This window comes from Spermophilus citellus (genome assembly GCF_964194105.1).
Source record: "Spermophilus citellus genome assembly, chromosome: 11".
Lineage (NCBI taxonomy): Eukaryota > Metazoa > Chordata > Mammalia > Rodentia > Sciuridae > Spermophilus > Spermophilus citellus.
The window spans coordinates 46,195,589-46,218,730 of NC_138192.1; the positions used below are offsets into that span (position 1 = coordinate 46,195,589).

The following is a 23,142-nucleotide window of genomic DNA, read 5'->3' on the forward strand; positions in this document are numbered from 1 at the left end:
CCTTATCATCTTAAGTCAGTTATTCAGTATCATTTCTTCTGTGCAAATTATGTTATTGTCTAATATCTCTTCAATTTTTTGGTATTATTGTAAATATGATATATTTTCAATTTTGTTTCTCAGACCTTCATAACATACACTATTCCCATGAATCATATTTTCACTAAATGTTCAACTAGGATCTAAGTGCTCAGATTTGGTTTACTTTAATAGGTGTCATCAAGTCTAATGGCACATGCCTATATTTCTAGCTACTGGGGAGACGGAGGCAAAATGATCACAATTTGGGCCAGGCCTGAGCCACTTTGTGAGATCTATCTCAAAATCCTTCTAGAAATATGCACCATAAAATGAGAAGAGAGGGTGCTATTAAGAAATATGTTTTGCTGTGTATAGTGGTGCATGCCCGTAATCCCATGAACTCAGGAGGCTGAGATAAGAGGATGACAGGTTTGCCAGCTCAGCAATTTAGTGAGGCCCTAAACAATTTAACAAGGCCCTGTCTAAGAAGAAACAGTTAAAAGAAAAAAAAAAAAAGGGCTGGGGATATAATTCAGCACCCTTGAGTTCAATCCCCAGTATAAACAAACAACAAAAAACAAACAAGCAAATAAATAAATAAATGAGAAATAAAGTAGGAAGGAAGTTTCACCTACTGAAGGTAGAGTCCAGTGACAGAGTACTAGCTTTGTATTGAACCCAGGGTGGTGGCAGCAGAAAAGTCGGAGGAAGAGGAGAAGGAGGCAGCTGCAGTGGCAGGTTTTAACACAAAGACCAGAGACACTGAGGATTTGGAGATGGGATTGATATGGAAGTGTCATCTTTCACTCTCCAGACATTTTTCAATCTGAATGTTTTTTTGAGAATGTTTGTGTAAATTTCTTTAACATTTAAAAAATTTTGAGATGCTATGTCAATATAAAAACATAAATTTCATGAAAGCATTTAATAATTAAATGTGTTAGACCAAAATATATTGAAATCCCTCTGCATATCAAGTATCTATAAGAGCAAAAAACATAATTTTAAGGCTTATGAACAGTATGAGAAGAGTCATCTCACCTTCATCCTATGAAATTTTTAATTTTAAGGTCATCTAGTAATATTTGCACAGGAATTGATAGCCTTTAGAATACTTTATGATTTCATAGTAAGAGGCACTATAATACATGATTATTTGAAAAGAACACAAGCTGAAAAGCATCCACTCAGGTCTGGAACATTTATATAAGCACTATATAAATATTTATTTATGGATTATTTTTATAATCCATTCCTTTTATTTCAATTCTCATTGTGTATATGATAACTTGATTCTTTAAGGCTTTGAGAGAAAAACATACCCATGGTTTCCTGTTGCTAATATATGTCTATTTGCCATACCAAAAAAGAAAGAAAAATAATAAAGTTATACCTAAAATTAAAATTTGCAGAAAACCATATAATTTTTACTATGGCTATAAAAATATTCTCTATTTAGGTAAAGCCAATCATGTGTGTACTATAACATCTGAAATATAAAATAGTTTATTATTAGAAAATCTTTCATAGTGATTCCTTACTCAATATGATTTCTCACAAATTAAAAATACAATGCAATCTCAATCCATTATGATGCTTTTATTCTTCTAATCATATTTAAAAATTCTCAGAAGTAAAAATATGCAAGAATGTCAAAGTAATTTTGAAAAAAAATTAAGAAAATGTTACTGTGAAATTCATCATATGACATATAAAATATACTATGATGCTAAACAAAATTTTAAATTTATGTTAATGTACACTGATCTACAAAAATTATAAAGAAATAAAATTAAGCCTTTATATGTACTATAGAGCAATAGGGATCTTTCTCAATCACTCTACAAATGACAAAATTTTTGATATTTAGGGTGAAAGTTAAATCCCTACACAAAATCATATACGTATGCATTCAGATAGATCAGAAATTTGAATGTAAAAAAAAACTAAAATAAGTATTAAAATAAAGAATAGAAATTATTCCAATGTGTTGAATTTAAGATCATCCTAGCTATGGTGTGGTTGCACAAGAAGTAAAAGATCATCAGGTCCTTTCAATTGGCCAAAATTATTGAAAACAAAGTGCACTTGAAGAAAACAATATTTTTGTGTATGTACTGTGTTGTTTTTTTTAGCAATGATATTGGGAAAAGTTCAGATTAACACATTGCTAATTATTTAAAAAGATATAGTATTCATGAAGGTTATATGAAAGTACTTTTCCAAACTTTTTTTGAATACTCTAATGTTCACTTAGTGTAATGTGTGTGTACTAGTATAGGTTTTTTTAGACTTATGATTAAAGATGACCATTAAAGCATTTTTTTTGCATAAAAAACAATTATAGTTTTCAAAATATAAATAAATTAGGATAGGAGTGGGGAAATAGACAGCAATTATTCATATAATTAATCTGATCATTAAAAATAATAATGAATCTATGACATACTGAGATCTGCAAACAACTGTAAATAAAAAGTAAATTGCACAATGATTTTCATAATGTTATTCTGTTATGTATAAAAAGTTAGTGATGTACAGTATGCAAATTAATAAGCCAGTAAATGGATAAACAAATCATGATATATCCACAGAACAGTGTACACATAAGAAAAAAAAAGAAATACCTCATTGATAAATTTAAAAAACTTGGCTTAATCTCATGATCATTTCTCTGAGTAAAATAGGACAGAAAGTAGGTATATTTATATCTAGAAAAAGTAAAGTTGCAGAGGGGAGTGAGGCAATCCAGGGAAAATAATAGATTACATAGGAAAAATAGTTTTGGATTATGGGGGTGGTATAATTTTGATTGTGGTGATGGGTAAACTTTTAAAATTGTAACTGTGTTGTACATATTTGAACATCCATAGTTTATTATATAACAAATATAACTTAATAAACCTGACAAAATGCTACTGATGTGCCAACATAATTTCATAGAAAAATAACCTTGTTGTACAAAACAAAATTATTACCTCCTAAGAGGGCTGTGGATTTTCAGGAAACAGTAAAAAATTTCATTTTTCATGTTGTATAACTATATGTCAATTTTTATGTTATATATATTCAAATATAAAATTGGAAATTAAAAATACCATGATTATTATATGGTATAGAATTCCCATGCCATAGAATAGATTTAGTGGGAATTTAAGGATCAATATACTGTTGAAAAAGATTTTTAATTAATTTATACTTCTAATTTTTAGAAAGATCATTTTATCTACCATTTGCTGGGCAATGTTCCAGAACATATTAGGATTACAGTAATGAGCTAATCTGCAAAAATACCTGCTGAGGTAGGCCACAGATAGCAACATAATAGTTGGAAAAATTATATGGCAGATTGGTAAAGATAAGAACTGTGATAATTAAAACCAAAAAGAGCACAACATTATAGACTAATCAGAAGATAGGAGTGGGGAAATAGACAGCAATTATGAATGTTTTGCATTAAAATGCCAACATTCGGGCAAAACTTGAAGGAGTTAGTAATTACGCCATGTAGGATATTAGGGTAAAGACCATTTTAGGTAGAAGAAACATTTCACACAAGACTTTACAATAGCAGGTACTAATGGATTTTAGAGATAGCACAGCTTCCCTGGAGAAAAGTGTGTAAAGGGAAAAACAATGGGAGACAAAGTCAGAGAAGTAACAGAAGAGTAGATCTCATAAGGACATGCAAGACATTATGAGGCTTTGTCTTTGGAAGTGGGGAAAAACACAGGATATACTTCTCAGAAGTAAAATGTTACACAATCTATGTTTTAGAAGGAACATTTTGGTTTCTAGGCTGTGAAGGAGAAGGAAAGCAAGATGATTGGTTAGGAGACAATTGTACCAATCCAGAAGAGAATTGATAGTGGTTCAAATCCAGGTGCTTTGAGATCATATCTCATTTTTGAGATATGACCCAATTTCTTTCTCAAGATTATCTCCTCTTTGTTTCTGTGACTCTGTATTCTCTTGTTTTCTCTTAACAAATTGTCCTCTCCTTGTCATCTTTTTAATCTCATAAAGTAACTAACTCCTGGACATACCTTGGAAACCTGGATATTCTCAACAGGATTGCCAGATTCTCCAGCTATGAGGAAAGGAGAGGAATCAAAAATGACTCCCGAGATTTTTACTTCAAGCATGTGGCAAATGAACAGTTGCCATTAAATAACATTTGAGGAAGCAGGTTTAGTCAATCATGGAAGTTTATTTGAGGGCAAGGTACTTCTGGAGAATTTTTAGATAGCCCAGATGAAAAGCAAAGTAAGCAGTTAGACATTGGCTGATACCAGTTAGGTAACTGGATGCATGTGGATGTATGGTAAACCATGAAACTATCTGAACTCAACAAAGAAGAAAGGAAACAGAGAACCACAGCTGATCCTGGAGGTATTCAATTTTAAGCAAGGAGGAGAAAATGAGTTAGCAAAAGTAACAACATGGTAAGAAAATAACAATACATTTTTCAATCAACAATAAAAGAGTAACTACATTGGTGACTCATTTTAGCACCATTTCTTTTAGGTTTATTGTTACAGAAAATGATGTAACAAACAAAAGATCTGTTTAAAGTTTGGATGAAGAGATTGGTATTATTACTATGTGGATACCCATGTGAGATATCTCCTCCATTGTTCTTTTCTTTCATGGGTATCTCTAGACCACAGATCTAAGATCCAGCCTTGATAACCACTCACTGACTACTTGATATCTCTCATGGATCTCTTATAGACATCTCAATAAGTAACTAAAACCAAACCTGTAGTTTACTATTATCAGAATCCTAAGGTTGTATAACCCAGCATTTCAGTTTATCAGTCTTGAGTATTTTCTGTCTTCATTTCTGCATTCACTCTATTAACAAAGCTTTCCTAAAGTTATATTTCCAGCCACTACTTTCCATCTGCTTTGAAATGACAGTAGTGCAACCTATCACTACCTTTAACTTGGAGCACAATAGCTTTTTATGTGGACTTCATTTCTTCTCATGAAACATTCTCTGCCTTGGAAGTAGAATTATTGTTTTAGGTATTTATAAAATGGTATTACTTCCTCCTCAACTCTTAGATCTTAGCTCAAATCTTCTCTTCAAATGGACTATTATTGATTATATTCTACAATGCTGACAACATCAGTATTTTTTTTTATTCCATTATTTATTTCCTTGAACACACTTTTCAAACTTGAAATTTTTGTATACCAAGAACTCAGCACTCAAATAAACTTTTAGCAGGTTTTAAATAAACCTTCGATTATGAATAAATAAATCTTGCCTGGTTCATCTTCAAATACTATAAGGTCTGATTAATGATTTATTCAGCATTAATAATTTTAAACTAAAGTGTTTTATATGGTATTATATTCTAAAACAAGACTTTGAAGTCTTGCATAGGCACACATACACACACAATTTGTGGGTACTTATCCACTTGTATGCTTGTGTGTATGTAGATGTGTGTTGCACATAGACCCATAAGTCAGGTACTGGGACTTAATTACAATATGAAATATAATAACTATACATAATTATATATTTGCTAAAAACTTTTTAGGAAACAATAGCCTAACCAATTTGGGGGGGGAAGATAATCATTTTTCATGAATAAAATTATATGCATGTTCATCTTGAACATTATCTTTTGTATAAAAGAAAATACGCCAAAATAGTATTCATGAGTCAAAATCAAATAGGTCATAGCAACCTGAGCATTTGTTTTGCTTAGGAATATTTAAATCCTTAATGGTAAAAATCTAATCTGTTCTTTCATAGTAATTTGCATTTTTCCAAACATTGACCTATTTTATAGTGCTTGCCATCATGTATTTTTCCATACAGCATTTTTAATGGAAATGATAAATTACCAGAAAGTATGTACAATTGTTGCATAATGCTTTCTTATTATATCTGACTGCTAAAATTTAAATTCAGAAATCTCATTATGCTTTACATATAGATTGGATCATGTCAGTCTTTTAAGTTTTAAATTATTTAATTTTCTTAAAGGAAAAATTTCATCCATTTTGTATAGCCCAGGGAGTTAGAAAATTATAAGCATTTCTAACTATAAAATAACTAACTCTGCATTTGAAATTTAAATTTGTAATCATAATTAGTATTCTAAAAATTTTACAGATTGCTGAAGAGTATTCCCTTAATAATTAAAAAAAAGAAAAGAAAGATTATATTGAAAATTACCTTCCCTTGGAATGAACTTCAGTTAACATTTTAGTTTTTGAGCAATATTGTAACACAGCATAGTCTTTCAGTATCTGTGGAGATGCTTTCAGGACATCCTGCTATTACATGGCTAACTCCTTCCATCTGGCTCACTGAGATTGATGTTATAACTAATGTGTCCACAGTTTGATTCGTGCATTTTCCTCTCCTTTTCCTATTGATTCATAGATAAAAATCAATGTGCCATAATCAGTCTAGGGAAAATTCTTGAATTTCATCTTCAAAAGATTGAGGAAGTTTCAGTCAGTATGGTTTAATATCTGTGTTAAAACTTAGAATATAAAATAGATCCCACACTCATTAAATTAATGAATGACTAGCTGGTGACTGTTCAAAAAGCAAATGCTTTAAACGGCAGAGTGAGTCTTAAGGGTAGAAAATCAATACTTTATATACAAGATGAATTTCATAGGAATAAATGCAAGTTATCCAGGTAATATGTGAACATATATAATATATTACAGATCTTTTGCAAATCATGTATTGTTTTTAATCTGGAAAACTTTTATTGGAAAAAACTTTAGACATTGTTGGCACCAATAATGTAGTGTTTTTTTTTTTAAGAGATTAATCTGAGACTCAGCAAGTTGACATTTCTTTAGTTAATTGCTCTATAATTCACATTGCTTATTAAATTAAGGTAGTAAAAATAGATTTATTCCATCTTTATAATATCGAGATACCTGAATTTACAAAAATGATTCAGAGACCAAAGTTAATAGCTGCCTTCATTCATGTAGTCATGTATTTATTTTTAAATAATATACTGGCTGAAATATATAAGGAATTTAGCTTAGAGCACAATGCTAAAACTCCTGACTCAGAGGCTTCATGACTTGTGTCCGGCTATAATGGACTACTCAATAGAAAATAAACTCCTACTATTACAGTTACCCACTTTTCTTCCTCGTGAATACAATTTGTCATGGTAAGTCTAGAAGAACAGAGGTATACCAAAGTCCAGGTGATACAGCACAAATTATCACTTTCAATAAATAGTAACTATATTAAGTTTCATATGCTATTTGCTAAAGGATAATCAATAGCTTTGCAATGAGTTATGAAAATATCTATAACACATTAATGAAGTTAAATATAAGAAACATAAATAAACAAAATATATACAGGTAAATGGCTATAATTACAAGAAAACATATATAAATATATCTATATACATGGATAAAAATCAGTTATTGAATATTAAATGTATATAACTATTAAATGTTGAGTGAAACGTTGGCTTCTGAGCTACAAAACATTTTGTCCACTGGAGTACATTGTTTATATTTCAATATCTCTAAGGAAAACTAAATAAAATCAAGCCACTTTCACTAAAAAAAAAAAAACTACATCTAAATTAACTAAAAGATGTGGCCAGATGTAGTGGAGCATGCCTATAATTCCCAAAACTCAGGAGGCTGAGGCAGCAGGATTGCAAGATTGAGGCCTGTCTTAGTAACTTATTTGGTTTCAAAGTAAAAAATAAAATAACTTTTAAAAAGGGGCAGAAAAGTAGCTCAATGGTAAAATTCCCCTGAAACCATCCCCAGTATAGCAATAATAATGATGATAATAATAATAATCATGTGAGTGTTTTTAAAGTTCAAATAATTGTTAATGTAAGAGTTTCTGGCAGAGTAGAATATCTTGCTATTCCCTTTCCTCAGCGTCACCAAAAGAATCATCATCTGTTAATAGAAAACATTTATACAGGACATAATATGTCCCAAGAAATGTTAAACATTGATATATATTATATAAAATTAACTTGTATATAATTATATGCAATTAATAATAGTGTATTATATATTTATTTATTTAACCCTCACTAGACCTTCATGAAATAGTACAGAGAAAATAAGCATCTACTAAGGGACAGGAACAAAATTAAAACCCAGACAAGTATAATTCCACAGTATATATTCTTTATTATATCATTAACAACAAGTAAAATAGTGTCATAACAGCAATGATTTACAAAGTAGACTTGTGTTTTAGAGATAAAGCTAATGCTAATTAATGAATCTGAATCAGTTTTTGGTCTGATAGAGTGAAAGGAGATTACTTTTTAGACACAGAAGAAACACTTGGAGTTGAGTTAATTTAAATCTGGATTCGAAAGCCAATGACACCTCTTTTAAAACCAGCTTATTGCTAACTATTGTTACTAAAATTAAAATATGTTCCATATTTACATCATATTGATATAATTCAAATCTTTATGGTAGATGCCACAGCAAAAAGTAGTGAGGACTTCCAGACAGGTAACTCTGATTCTTTTTAAATACGAAGTTTCAGTTACATCCTGCTGTGATATTGCTTGACTTGTGGGTTGTGTGGGAATAGGCCAGGGTCTTTAAAAACAAGTATTCATTTGTCATTTTCTGCCCAGGTTACTTCAAAATATAAAACACATAATAACTTGACATGCCCTCAAACAAAAAGGGATTGTCTACAACCACAAATCTAAACAAATGTTCTAGTTTATTTTTCTCAAAAAGAATAAACATCATAATCAACATGTCCATCATACACCAGCAAGCAATAGTGTTCTGTTGAAATACAGTTATCAGGAGTCAGAAGAAATAGTTACACTTCCAAGTTGACCTCTTGCCCTAGAACAGAAGTAGTCTTCTGATACTGCTAAAGTCGAAACAATTTCTACTACTTTGCATCATTTTGCAATGTAAAAATATGAAGTGATTTTCACATTCTCATCTCATGACCAAAAAAGGCTTATATTCCTAATATGTTGTGAAACTCAATGAAATAAAATGTCCACTATGCTCAGTATCATTCATTACCATTCTTATATAACTAAGGCAAATGAATCAAACCAAAAACATAAAATTATGCAGGTAATGTAAATTATGTGCTTCTTTAAGAATAAATAAGTAGAGAATTTTTTTCTATGTTGGGAGAATGTCAGGAGGAATAAATGAATATGTCAATTAATTCCTATGGTCAGATATTTTGATTTTATCTTAAAATTAAAGGATGGAAAATATGGCCTTCAAATAGTCAATGTTATTTACTTACAATCAAGCCACTGTTCGTTTGTCTTTTTTGTCGGCCAGGGATTCTTTTGTAGAAAATTCCGCCTGGATTAAACTGAGTACTCCAAATAATCATATCTCTTTGATAATATACATCCATCCCTGTTATCCTTGAATTATGTTCAATATGAGAAATTTGTTGATGATCGCCACTGTAGTTGAATGGATATATAAAACCCAGGATATCAGTGTCATTAGCAATGTAGAGAACTTGATCTTCAGAGCCTGGAGATTATTACAATAAAATACAAAAATAAAGTAAATTTCAACTACAGTAAAAGCAATGATTGTACTTTTAAATTAAGAACTGTTATGCTTAACACAGTTTCTTCTGCAATGAAAATGAACATACTTTGTATCACTTTTTAGCAGTCACAACTTATAATTTCTGATGCCTGCTTTTCTGAACATTTATAACAGTTATTGGTATGGTTTTTCTAACACAAAACTTACCTTTGGGCTCCAAATTTGGAACTTGTAAAAGACATCATTTTTACAAAGACAGATTTTTATTTGGTAAGTCAAAATATATTATATTCTAATATTTTGATTCTCAACATTTAGATGTTCAGTTGTTAGTCATTATTGTCAAAATTTCTGAGCAAATGGCTTAGAATGTTAACTGTTCCTCTAAAGCTCAAACATGAAAATTAAGATAAAAAGATTACACTTCCCCACATTCATATATCTGAAATTCTGTTATTTTATTGTATACAGACTTAAGTCTTTATTACATTAAATTTCTATGATCTCAAAATTATCTAGAAGACTATTAACTTGAATACATCATCTCAGTGTTTTGAACATACAACATAATATTAATGTTATATTCAATATTGTATTAATGCCATTTATATTAAAAATTAAAATCCTATGGGTGAATCCTGAAAATATTAATTAAAACACTAATGTAATTCTAAACATGGATTGAATTGAATATTTAGTTTCTGAAAATAAATCTATATTAATAATAATACATACTGAGGTATAAGTTCAGATCTTTAATCTTAATAGCTGTCACTTGGAGAATTTTTATTATAGGTCAGACAGTATTGTAAGCAATTCACAATTTATTTGCATTTCTCACAACCATGAATAAAGATATTAGTATTCCTCTTTTCTAGACGAAGAACTAGGGTTTGAAATATTTAGTAATTTCTTCACATCACACAACCTGAAAAGCATAGTGCTAAGATTCAAATCTAAGAACACATAATACAAGCTCCTACACCAATCCATGGCATCACATGCTTTTTTTGTATAATAACAATCTCATTAACAATGTCCATTCATACTCTTTAGCCAACAACATGGGAGTTATAATATTATTTAATAAAAATGTATGAAAATTAAAAGTTCAGGGGCTGGGGATGTGGCTCAAGCGGTAGCGCGCTTGCCTGGCATGCATGCGGCCCCGGGTTCGATCCTTAGCACCACATACAAACAAAGATGTTGTGTCCGCCGAAAACTAAAAAAAATAAATATTAAAATTCTCTCTCTCTCTCTCTCTCTCTCTCTCTCTTTAAAAAAATAAAATAAAAGTTCAACACTTATACCTGTTATTTATTTTTTTAATGGCACTGGTAAGTGCAAGAGGTATAATATTTCAAATAAGATATTGTCTTAAAACTTTTAAAATCTCTAGAACAGAAGTATTATTCTGACACTGCTAAAGTTGAAACTTTATTCTTTTTGTAATGACAACTTTTATCCTTTTAATTTTATCCTACTGGTTAATAATTTCTCATATGCACTGAAAATAAATCATAAACAAAGAAACTTTATATAGTGTGACTTAAACTGGTTTATAAATACTTCCCTGTTCTTACAAATTATTTCAAACACAAAGTGATTTTGACACTAGCTATATATCTTACAGTCATTTCTATAAACTTTCCAAAGTTAGAATATTTTTAGAGCATACAAAATGCAGATACAAAGAAGGAATGAGTTTAAATGTTCTACAGTTTTATGGGGTGATGACTGATTATAACAATTCATTATAAAAAAAAATAGAAGGGGGAAATTTTAAGGTTCCTAATAGTAAGAAATGATAAATACTTGAGAAGATGGAAATGCATCCATATTATATACAAGTATCAAATTATCATATAATACTTCATAAATATATATATAATTAATATGACTATTAAAATTTAATTTTAAAAATGTTGATCAAATCCTGAAAATATTTAGCAAGAAAAATCTATTTATAATTTCAGGAATGAAGTTATTGCTAAAATTCAATATGAATCATCTTTTTCTTATATTTTAACATAGCATTTTTAATAGTATTTTGCAATAATGATTCTAACCTTACCTTTTGCTATGCAGGTATTATTTCTTTCTTGGAAATTCTGGTCACACACACATTTATATGATCCTTCTATATTTATACATTGGTGGGAACATGTGCCAAACACCAAACATTCATTAAGGTCTAGAAAAGAAAAACTCCAAATAGCATCATCATAAATTTCATTCTTTCTAAATTTCCAAAGAAACCAAAATTATTTTTTTCCTTCACCTTCTTATTACTATTATTTTCATTGGTTTTTAAAGTCTTAAATGTATGACTTGCTCTGCAATATTTTGAGATCCAAAATTATTTTTCACAATAGTTACAATATTTTAAAAAATCATTATTTTTACATTACTTGTTAGTCCACTTAGAGTATTAAAATAAGTATTTCAAATTTCCTTACTATTTTCGTTCACTCAAATTAAGACCTCAACATTTCCTTGTAAGCCTCTTTCTAATCACATCCCTCTTTATACTTGTACATGTTGTCGGCTTATTCCTTTGTCTTTCAAGATCCTTGTCCATTTTTTGTACAGAATGTCGGCTCCTGTTTCAAGACCCACTTGAAATGCAGCCTTCCCTCTTCTCTGCCAATACATGGAAGGGATGATCCATCCCTTAGTTTCTCCTTTTTTGTTTTCCCAGTGTCTCTTTCTTATAACATGACTCATATGATATTTCAGAAATATGCTCATATATTCATATCCCTACATGATTTTCAGTCATTGAGGATATTAAGTACAAAGTATTCATTTTTATTGCCACAGTTTTGGACAATGATTGGCAGAGAATGAAAATTTGGATGTACCACTAACACACTTCTGTGTTCATACATACGAACAGGGCTGTAAAATGAGGCTATGTGAATTAAGCAAACAAAATCCTTAATGCCTAGGTATGAATAAATACATCTAAATCACAGCAATAGACAAGTCACAGACAATAATATTTAGCTTCACTAATGAGGTCCTATGATTCAGGTGAATTGCCAGTTTTCCCTGTTTTGCTCTTTTAGTAATGTTTTCATCTAGCATAATTCCTCTGCCCCTCTATCACATATAGTTGCCCTAATTATGTTATATATCTGTTAGAAAAATTCCTTGCCTTAGAGAACTTAAAGATCAGCACAGTAATAACTATTTCTTTTAGCATGCAACAGTGTTCCAAGGACTTGGTGGTAAAGTCAAGGACTTTCCTAGTGATGTCTACAGATGAAAATGCTAGACTTAAACTCAGATTTTTTGATCTTATTGTCTCTGCTATAATAATTTACCCATGGAGAACTTAAGCATTCTAATGATAACTTACTTCTGTGTTTGAAAAAAAATGAAGAGATTAAGAAAAGTGCATTTACTTATGAAGATTATTCAGGGATGAAGTAAAATGTGTCTTATCAACACTTAACCATCAAAATTAAGACAAATTTTTTGATTTCTTTAGTATCTATAAAGTTGAATGAAGAGATATTTGTTACTCTGATTTCCTTTGGTATTGAATCAAACTAAGAAAACCTCTGCATAAATTAATAAAAACTCTACTCCCTCACACTGCCCCATAAATGTCCCATTTGTACAATGAGACCTTGATCATGAGGTGCAAAGTAGAGGTAGAAACCCACACATGCACAGCGCCTACAACTGGCTTTCAGAAGCTGTGGATCACTTTCTGCGTCTCTTCTGCCATTCTCTTTGAATGTTCTTCCCTTTAGTTACTTCAGTTAAAAGGTTTGTTTTTCATACCAAACAGCAATTTCTTATGCTTTCTTTTCTTTTTTTCAAATATATAAATGAAGGACACTAACAAGTTTAAATCTTTTGGATTAAAAATTAAGTTTTTTCCCTCTTCTGCACCAAGTCAAAACTGCATTCTTTGCTATCAATTTTTAGCAGTTCAGAAGATATTTATTTGCACAACAAAAGTACACAGAATGCTGGATTTATAGTTATTTGAAATGAATAATGTACCTCACAGTCGTAATTGTCATGTAATGTACTTAAAATTAAAGAAGACACTGAAACTAGAAATTCTAAATATAGTTAATATATGCTGTGCTGGAAAATAGCTTCCTATTTTCAAATAAATCTTAGGAAATCAATGGAATGGAAATAGATTCTTGGCATTTGTGTGCATGTGTGTGTGTCTGTGTGTGTATGTATAGGTAGGTAGGTATGTATATTTACATTCAACTAATAGAAAGGACCTGGGAAAGACAAAATAATTTTTTTTCATTAAAACAGAGAAAACTTAGGTTGTCAGCTTTCAGGAACCCATAATAATGGAGAAATAAAATGTCATGAATAATCCAAACTAGCCTATAAATCAAATGTACATAAATATACGGGGCACATTGGCACATATCTGTAATTCTAGTGACACAAGAAGCTAATGCAGGAGGATTAAAAGTTTGAGACTAGCCTGAAAACTTAGCAAGGCTCTGTTCAAAGTAAAAATTTTGAAGGACTGCTGATGTAGCTCATTGGTAGAGCACCCTTAGGTTCATACTAGTATCAAAAATATGTGCAAAATGTGGCTATAATTCTTCCCCTTTGGGTGAGTATAGTTGATATTATATTGATTGACATGAACATAAAATCAATTTTTTTTACCCAAGAATATCATAAAGATTAGAGAATCAAGTTGGAAAGTGAAAGATTTTTTAGGACTTCAATATACCCTAAAACATCAGACAGATATTTAATTTTGGCCCTAATTGTAATATGATGAGTACAAATATTAGTTTTTTCAAAGAAATTTGCAGAAAGTACATATGGATCTGTATTTCATGATTCTACAGTTAAAGTCCTAAAGATATTATATTTACATATAACTTACTATGAGATTCTGTCTATGTTCCATGCTCAATGTTTAAGTGATCTTAGTAAATTGACAGAAATTCATTTAGATCCTTACTTTGAACTTTTATTTATTTTTATTATTTTTAGTTGTAGTTGTACTATGAATTTTTAAAGACATATTATGATAATATGAAGCACTATTTAAGACATGGTGTTAAAACAAAACCTCCTGATTTTCTAAATGTGCATCACCTATCATAGTACTTGCAAATGCCATGCTTCATAGGAATGGAGAATCATCAGAAACACATTCTTTTCATGAGGTGAGTCTAATTCTCCTACAGTTCCTGAATCAGCAAATTCATTATTTGCATTTCAAAACAGAATAACATAACATTTGAGAATCCTACAGGTTTGCATTTGCTATAGAAAAGGCTTTGTAGCCTCAGTGATAGCTGAGCTATACAAACAAACAGGTGCTTGAACCCAGAGACTTTTCCTCTCATAAGTGAAATGCTATCCCATAGATACACACCATTTTGATGAAAATCAATCGCATGTCATCTTACAATTTAGCAGCCTTGGGAGTCTTTTTATAACCAAAAGATTTAAGAGCAAGCTGTTGAGGAAATGTACTCTACCTTCACACTGTCTGTTTTTCATGTTTCTCTGAAATCCAGGCTTACAGCGACAGAAAACAGATGTTTTTATTTGATTACAATATGCATCATCTCCACATGGAGTCACATTATCTTCACAGGTATATACAGAGGAAGCTAGGATTTAAAAATATGATCAAAACTAATATAACTCTGATTCCTGAAGCTGGAGTTTATATTTTTTAGACTTGAACTTATATTTATTATTACATGGATAATTCTTTATAAATGCAGAAAATTATGGTCTTCTCTGAATTTAAGCCCTCATTTCTTAGAAAGGCATAGAAGCAAATAAAAACTGAGCTCAGTTACAGTAAATATAGTGTAGTGCAAGCTGCCAACAGCTGATATTTATAGCTGTTGTCAAGCCACAAAACCTTTTCAAAGAAGTAATGAATTAATGACTTGAATGACAGGCAGGCATCTCTATAATGATACCAATTGTGAGTACTACACCCTTATCCTAGAATCACAACCATTGCTAGAAGCTACCTAGAGATGTGGACATTTATTACTCTCCTAAATTTAGTATTTGCTAGTTCAATCAAGTGTATTACCAAGTTATTAAAGCAAGTAGGCTAAATCTGCAGTGTTATTGTTTATATCTGAAATGTCCCTAAAAATCTCATGCATTGAAAACATGGTCCCCAATGCATCAAGGTTCACAGTTGGGCTTTTAGTGAATGAATGAATCATGAGGGCTCTGACTTCATCAGTGGATTAATCCATTTGCAGTAAATTAAACCATTTGATGGATTAATGCATTGACAGTTGCAGACTAATGGAAGATGCAAACTAGCTGGAGAATGTGGTCACTGGATGGGTACCCTAGAAGGGTTTATCTTATCCTTGTTACTCCCCGCTCCAAACTTTGCTTTCTGACTACCATGACCTGAGAAGCTTTCCTCTGCCAGGCCCATTGAGTGTTACATTGTTTCCTCTCAGACTCAAAGAAATGAAGCTGGACTCAAGCTTCCAAAACTGTGAGCCAAAATAAGCATTCCTCCTCAAAGTTGTTCTTGTGGGGTACTTTGGTCACAGTGAGGAAATGCTCACACAGTAGTTTGTTAAAATTTTAGCCTGGGCTGATAGTCATGGAGTACAACATCATTAGGGCAGAGTAAGAGTTAGTTATAATTTCTAGCAGAGCAGTTTCAGTTTCATTGTTTTATTTTCCATTTAGATAAAACATTTTAGAATGTAAATAAATGGAGTATACTATATAGAAAGTATTGCATCATCTCTGGATTGCTTAGAGTAAAGTTTTGAGAATATGAGAACTTTATTTTTTGGAATTGTAGCTACTATTAATCCCCACTAATTCTTATAAAATTATAAGAATATTACAAATTCTTGTAATTTATAATATTAATAATTATTAATTTATAATTAATGAAAATAAACTAATGGCATGACACTACAGTTGAGATATATGTCATCATATCTTGGTGGCATTGTTTTACTACCCAATGAGGAGAAAGTTAGATGCATAAATGAGAAGAAAATAAAGATCAATAAGTAGGAAATGTTTTGTAATACTTTTATAAGCAATCTGATTTTGGACATAAACAACAATTTTTTAATTTGGAAGATCAAATATCAAGCATTAGCTCACCCTGAAATTATTATACATAGGTCTTAATAACTCACAGATGATAGCATTATAACTATAGAAAATACTGACATCTTCTTTGAAAATAACTGAGCAACAGATTAAATTCTTTTAAAACACTGCATAAATGATTAAGACCTTTGCCATCATTCAACCAAATATTACTGTTTGTAATTTCAAAGACACTAAATTTATACTTTATAAAATGAAACACTAAATGATCTGCATTCCTTCATTGATATAAAAATCTAAATTTGGATAAAGTCCTAGCTTCAGCTCTAACAAGTATGTTCATTTCAAAAATCAACCTTTACCACCTCATGTTTTCTGAAATTAGCTTCAGTGAATTTCTAAGTGACGTTGCTTTGCAAAGGTGATAACTTGAGGCTGTCAGAAAAGCCATTTAAATTTTTTTCTTTTTTAATTTTGTCCTGTTTAAGCATGAATTGGCCTTGGGTATTCATGTACTTTAACAGAAAACAGACTCACTTATTCTGCAGTCCTGCTCATCTGAGCCATCCCCACAGTCATCAAGCCGGTCACAATGGAGGTCCATGGGGATACATTTTTTGTTACTGCATGTGAACTCATCCTTTTTGCATGGTCTCACTTTATACATAAGCTTACCTGCAGAATCATTTAAAAAGTGATTATTGCTTCAGAGAATCAAAATCAATCTATTGAGCACATAATATGTTCAACATTTTTCCATGAAAATGCTATGAAAGCCTATGAAATATGTGAGTCTACAATCCTTTATGGAAAGCTCTTGGAGCTAAACAGTGATGAAACAAATCTGAACTTTTTGGATTTTAAAAAAGTGAGAATTTATTTTTCCCTTACTAAATAACATTCTATTTCTACGTGAAAATGTTTGAATATTCCCTCTAAGTGGGATTTTATAAAAGTGATATAAATTGCCTCAAATGAGTTCAGGTTAGGTTTTGTCTCCAAATACTTTTGCTGCATACTGAATTAAATACAGTTTTGCCATTAGAAACAGTTTGAATTTCAAAATTTTGAAAAAGGGATTATGGGCACATACAATCTATGTAATCCTTCCTCCTCAGTCAACTGTTTTAACAAGGAAAAAATTTTAAACTAATAAATCGTTTTTCCCAGGAGACCAGTATTTTTATAGTAAATGCCTAAAAGGAATATGGATAAACCCACAGATCTCTACTATGCAAATATTATGGATTATTAGTACATTGTTTTTATAACCTATCAGAAGATCAAGTACCTGAAAAAATATTCTCAACACTGAGAAGCAAGCCCTAAGCAAGCACTCAGGAAAGACTCCTCCCACTGAATCCTTATCCTTGCCTTTGTTGTACTCTTCCCTAAATAAAAAATTGGGGCCAAAAAAAAAAAGTAACCCAATATTCTCAAACATGCAAAATGGAAACTTTTTTCTTTTTTCAAGCCCTCCCCCCAATTCATTGTTTTTTCTTGCAGTTGCTACTAAATTAATTATTTCTCATTAAACAGATTTACCACTACAGTGATCTTCATCTGAGTTATCCCCGCAGTCATCAATCCCATTGCACATTTTCTCAGATTGCAGGCATATTCTATTATTTCTGCATCTGTTCGGCCTTGTAGGTGGGCAAAGAAATTTAACTAAAAAAAAAAAAAAGGAGAAAAACAAAATAGCTCCTTTAGGTACACTGATTTATAAGAATATATTTTGTCTTTGTTTTCCCCTTTTTTTTCAAATCCGTAATCTAGCTTTTCTAAATGACTTGTTTTGAATGTTGCCTATTAATAGATACTAAAAATGTGTGATAATAGAAGCTCACTCAAGTTATTCACATTAATAGCAGAAGAGGGCACAGATGAAGATTTTGAATGAGCCCTCAAAGAAAGCAAGAAAAACTTCATGGTTTCATTTCCAGATGCTTATCTTAGGTGGCTTCACTTGGTGTACCAAATTAATTTGTGTCTATGATTTATACAAATGGCAGGACATTTAGCTGTCTCAAAGAGCAATTTCACACAGCATAGAGATTCCCCAGGCTTATGTTAACAGGATGCAAATTGAAAGTAGGACATTCAGTGAGGAGAAAAATATCCCAACTGTGTTATACCTATGTTTCTTACTCTCTATCTGAATGAACAAATGTTTACATATGTGTTCAAAGCACACAAAGTCATCTTATTAGTTTTTAATGTGTCTGAGAGGCAGAGACACTGAAAGACAGAAACTTAAAGAGCAATGAAAATGGAAGACAGGGAATTGAATCCCTCTTATCACTATTGATTTTGAAGATTTCCATCCCTAATGCAGGAAATAGCTTTAATTATTCTTCATCTCTACATATGAAATTCTCCAGGGCACTGTCCTTATTGTCTAAATGTTGTTATTCTCATATTCTTTATTTAGATATTCTCATTCATGCTCATTGATCTGCATGTTGTTGTACCCTGAAGACTTTCAATCCTCTGTCTAGTTCTGTCATCTCAAAATTGATGATAGGACATACCCTGAGGAATTTCAAATCCCACCAGTTCACCACTCAATTTCTTATTATCTTCCCCTGTTTTCTTTCTACCCATATATGAGCCTTGTCTTGTTTCCATAGTGTAGTGAGTAGCACATCATAGTTAGAAAACTGGGATTGTTCTAAATACAACCCTTTCACTGACCTTCAACTCTAAATAGTGACCAATTTTGATGACATCTTTCCAAAACTTATCTTGTGTTCATACCCAGTGCTTATAATCACAATAGCTCAGCTCTTTGTTATCTCTTATAGAGATATATCTTTCATGTCTTCAGTTTAATTTCTTCCCATCAGATCCTCATAAAGTTATGACAATAATAAACCAAACACATTGATGTTATCACGTCATCTATAGTTATTCTTCACCTTCAGTATATAATTTAAGATACTTTGCATGGCCTGTGGGATATATTACCATCTCCTTCAAACCACTCCTAAAGATTTACCCTTTGTTTTCTTTTCATATTTGAACAATGTGCTTTTATATCAACTCCTCGTGCATGCCACAGTCCTTGCCTGACCTTGCTTTAAGTAAAATCCAGTCTTTCTGCAAACATACTCCTCCCTTCTAGCTGTTTTAGGAATGTCTCATAATTTGTTTAAACCTCATGTCACATTTGAAGACATGCTCATTTCCTACCACTGCTTCCAGAATTTTACTGACATTCTATTTTTAAAATAAACTAAAAACAAAGATTCCTTTTTCAAATCCCAAACATTTGATCAAACCTCTCATTTCAACTTTTCATCAGTCTTGTGAATATCACTTCCTCCCTATTCATTAAAGACTGTCCTTCACACCATCTTCTATCTTTTTTTTTTTTTTTGCTTTTCCTTTTGAATTCATTTCAGCATCCAGGATGACTTCAGCATTCACACAAAGAATTACCTTAGTTATCCAAAAATCTAAAATCAGATAAACAAAACTGTCAGTTTTCCCAATATATGCATCTGGAAAGCCCAAGGAAGTTGCAGATCATCAAACTACAAGGCCACCCGATGACACCTAGTATGTTCACTTACTAGTGCTACCTGAGAAGCCTGTATTTCTCTATAGCCATGTGACTTTTCTACCTTTTACAACAAGACTCAAATTTGTGTTCTCACCAAACCTCACTATACCAAGCTTTTATTTTCTGTATGTGATCATGCTTCCTACTGTGCACATATGTGCATGCACACACAAACATACACAAGAAATTTAAAAAGTGGGAAATTCCTAAATACCTTATTAAGTAATTATAGATTGACCTCTATTTACGCATGATCTATCAACTCATTTCACTATTTTTCATAACATAAATAGGAGAATGATTTCCTCTTATTTAAAAGTAAGTTTTTCACCTGGTCTGGAACTGTGTTTATCCAACCTCCCCTGGAACTGTCTCATTTTTTTTCAAAACATGATAGCACTTTGATGTCTCTGTGCTACATCTATCTATTTTTGCTAATTGTCTCATAATCAGTAACTCTCCAGAAAATCATATTAATTGTTTAGTAGCACTCAGTCCTCTCCTTGTTTCATAATTCACTCTCGCTCAGAATAATCTTTTCAAATCCATAGTATTTATTACTTTCATTTATTAAGATTACACCTTTGTATCTGTAGAGCTACTCTTTCCTTTAAGGTTGAGACCCACACCTCTAATGCCTGCTTGAAGTCTCTACCTGAACATCTCCTCAAGTGTATCCCAAACCAGTCACTTAATCTTTATTTGCAGAACTGTTTTTACTTTTTAAATTCCCTCTCCATTCAAAAATGCAAGCAAAACTAACCTACAAATTTCCCTCCACCATGTCATCTCACACACCTTATATCCAATTATATGTAATTTAATTTATTTAATCTTTTACATTACCTTCAATTCTGTCTATATTTTGTTATCACATGCTTTCCTCATCTTAACCCACACTATTAACAAAGCTTACTTAGGGCACTGCATTTGATCTTGTCCCTTTCTTGTCAATATTTGTAAAACACAACTATGTGCCTCCAGAGGAGTTGACTGCTTTACAACAGTCATGCCTTGGTTTCTGTGGGGGATTGGGCATGGAATCTTACAGATGCCCATATTCTTTTAGATAATGGTGTAATATTTGCACATATCTTACCCACATTCTGTTGTATACTTAAAATCACCTCTAAATGACTTGCAATATGTAAATATAATAGAACTGCTCTGTAACTCATTGTTATATAATGTATTATTTAAAGATCAGGACAAGAAACTGTTCAGTACAATTTGTAAAACAAAAAAATTGATAAGTGATTGGTTGAATTAGAAGAAATGGAACCCATGGACATAGAGGACTACCTCTATTTCCAAATGCTTTTAGTCTAAATCTAAAAATATCTACCAAGGTTGACATTATATCTACTAGGTATTTCTGTTGCTGCTTTAGTTTCATCCTATATCAGTTATCTATTTTGCTTTGTACTCTCCAAGAACTTTGGGTTTCTCCATTAAGAATTCATTCATTAAGAATGAGACCTCATCTCTAAATAAAATACAAAAAAAAAAAAAAAAAGGCTGGGGATGTGGCTCAGTGGTCAAGTGACCTTGAGTTCAATCCTTGACACTAAAAAAAAAAAAAAAGAAAAAAAAAAGAAAAAAAAAAAAAAGTTCCGTTAGGCTGTAGTTTGTTCTGCCTCAGGACTTTTGACCTACTTGGCAGCACTATATAATTCAGACTGAAACTCAGTTACTATTTTCTATTTCTTAAATTTAACAAAATTATTTGTTCCATACTTTTATCAATTACCCTAGTTTTTCTTTATTGTATGTATTGTGTATTATAATTACACTTATTTGGGACAATCTTCCACTAGATTTTGAGCCCTATGAGATCAGAGTCCATCTCTGTTTCTCTCATCATTATATCACCAAAACTAATCATCATCAATAGCTTAAAAAATTTATTGAACGTATGAATGATACCTTTCCCTTGCTAACATTTTGCCTAAGGTGGTTTTAATCTATATCTCACATAACTACAGCTTTCTGAATTCCCCTTTAGGCAGAGTTCATCTTATTTCTTCTGCCGTCTTTGAACTATTCTTTTTAGTTAATTCTATCATTGCTTCACATCTAATGTATGAAAGTTGTTACTATTCTTCTAACTAGATTGATTTCCTTGTCAACAGAGAATCATGTGCTTTTTATTATTTACCCCAATTACTTAGAATATTCTGTAGCACATAGTAGCTTTACTAAATGTTGACATGGAGGACTGAAAGGCTTGTGAAAGAAGTTCAAAAAATCAGATTTTATAAGGTTGTCTAGCTATAATTTGTGGTATTCCCTCTGAAAGTCACTTCCTGACATTGTAAATAGTCCCAAAGTCTATGATTCTCAAGACCACAGTTTAATTAATTACCAACCACTTCCTATTCCATTTATTTTGTTGTCTTTTGGAATAAAGAATGGAAAAATCACATACACATATGTATACACACATACCTACATACGTAGTTAGAAATATAATAGCTTCTGGGTTGATGTTGGTAGATAAGTTCTCATATTTTTGGTATATTATGCTTCAAAAACAATATAAACCCTTGTGATTCTATAAAGTCTATTTTTAACATTAGATAAGAAAACTTAGTCATATTATTCATGGAATTTAGAAAATATTCTCCAAAAACATTGTGTTTTTCCTCTTAAATCTTGTAAAAATAAAACCACCTCCTTGTTTTGTCTTCCTTTTTCCAACATAAACATCAGTTGTCATGTGTCATCATCTATCAAAGTGTATTGCTTGTCAGGAGTGGTGTCCAGGGACTCTGGAGGCTGAGGCAAGAGGATGGCAAGTTCGAGGCCATCCTTAGCATTTTAGAGAAGCCCTATGCAACTCAGCAAGACTCTCACAAATTGAAAAACAAAAATCCCTGGGGATATGGCTCAGTAATGAAGAGCCCCTGGATGAAGAAAAAGAAAAAAAAAAAAAG

The 23,142-nt window shown here is 31.4% G+C and overlaps 1 protein-coding gene across 1 annotated transcript in view; it reads right to left on the reverse strand.

Annotated features, from left to right (window-relative positions):
- Positions 1–23,142, reverse strand: part of LRP1B (LDL receptor related protein 1B) — a gene marked incomplete at its 3' end in the record, with an annotated part of 1,847,377 nt that overhangs the window by 99,276 nt on the left and 1,724,959 nt on the right. The window contains exons 73-77 of the mRNA XM_081262419.1: positions 18,184–18,309; positions 17,176–17,313; positions 15,057–15,191; positions 11,639–11,758; positions 9,302–9,543 (exon numbers count right to left, since the gene is read on the reverse strand). Of these exons, the coding sequence (XP_081118545.1) occupies positions 9,302–9,543; positions 11,639–11,758; positions 15,057–15,191; positions 17,176–17,313; positions 18,184–18,309 (761 nt within the window). The remainder of the gene's footprint in view (positions 1–9,301; positions 9,544–11,638; positions 11,759–15,056; positions 15,192–17,175; positions 17,314–18,183; positions 18,310–23,142) is intronic.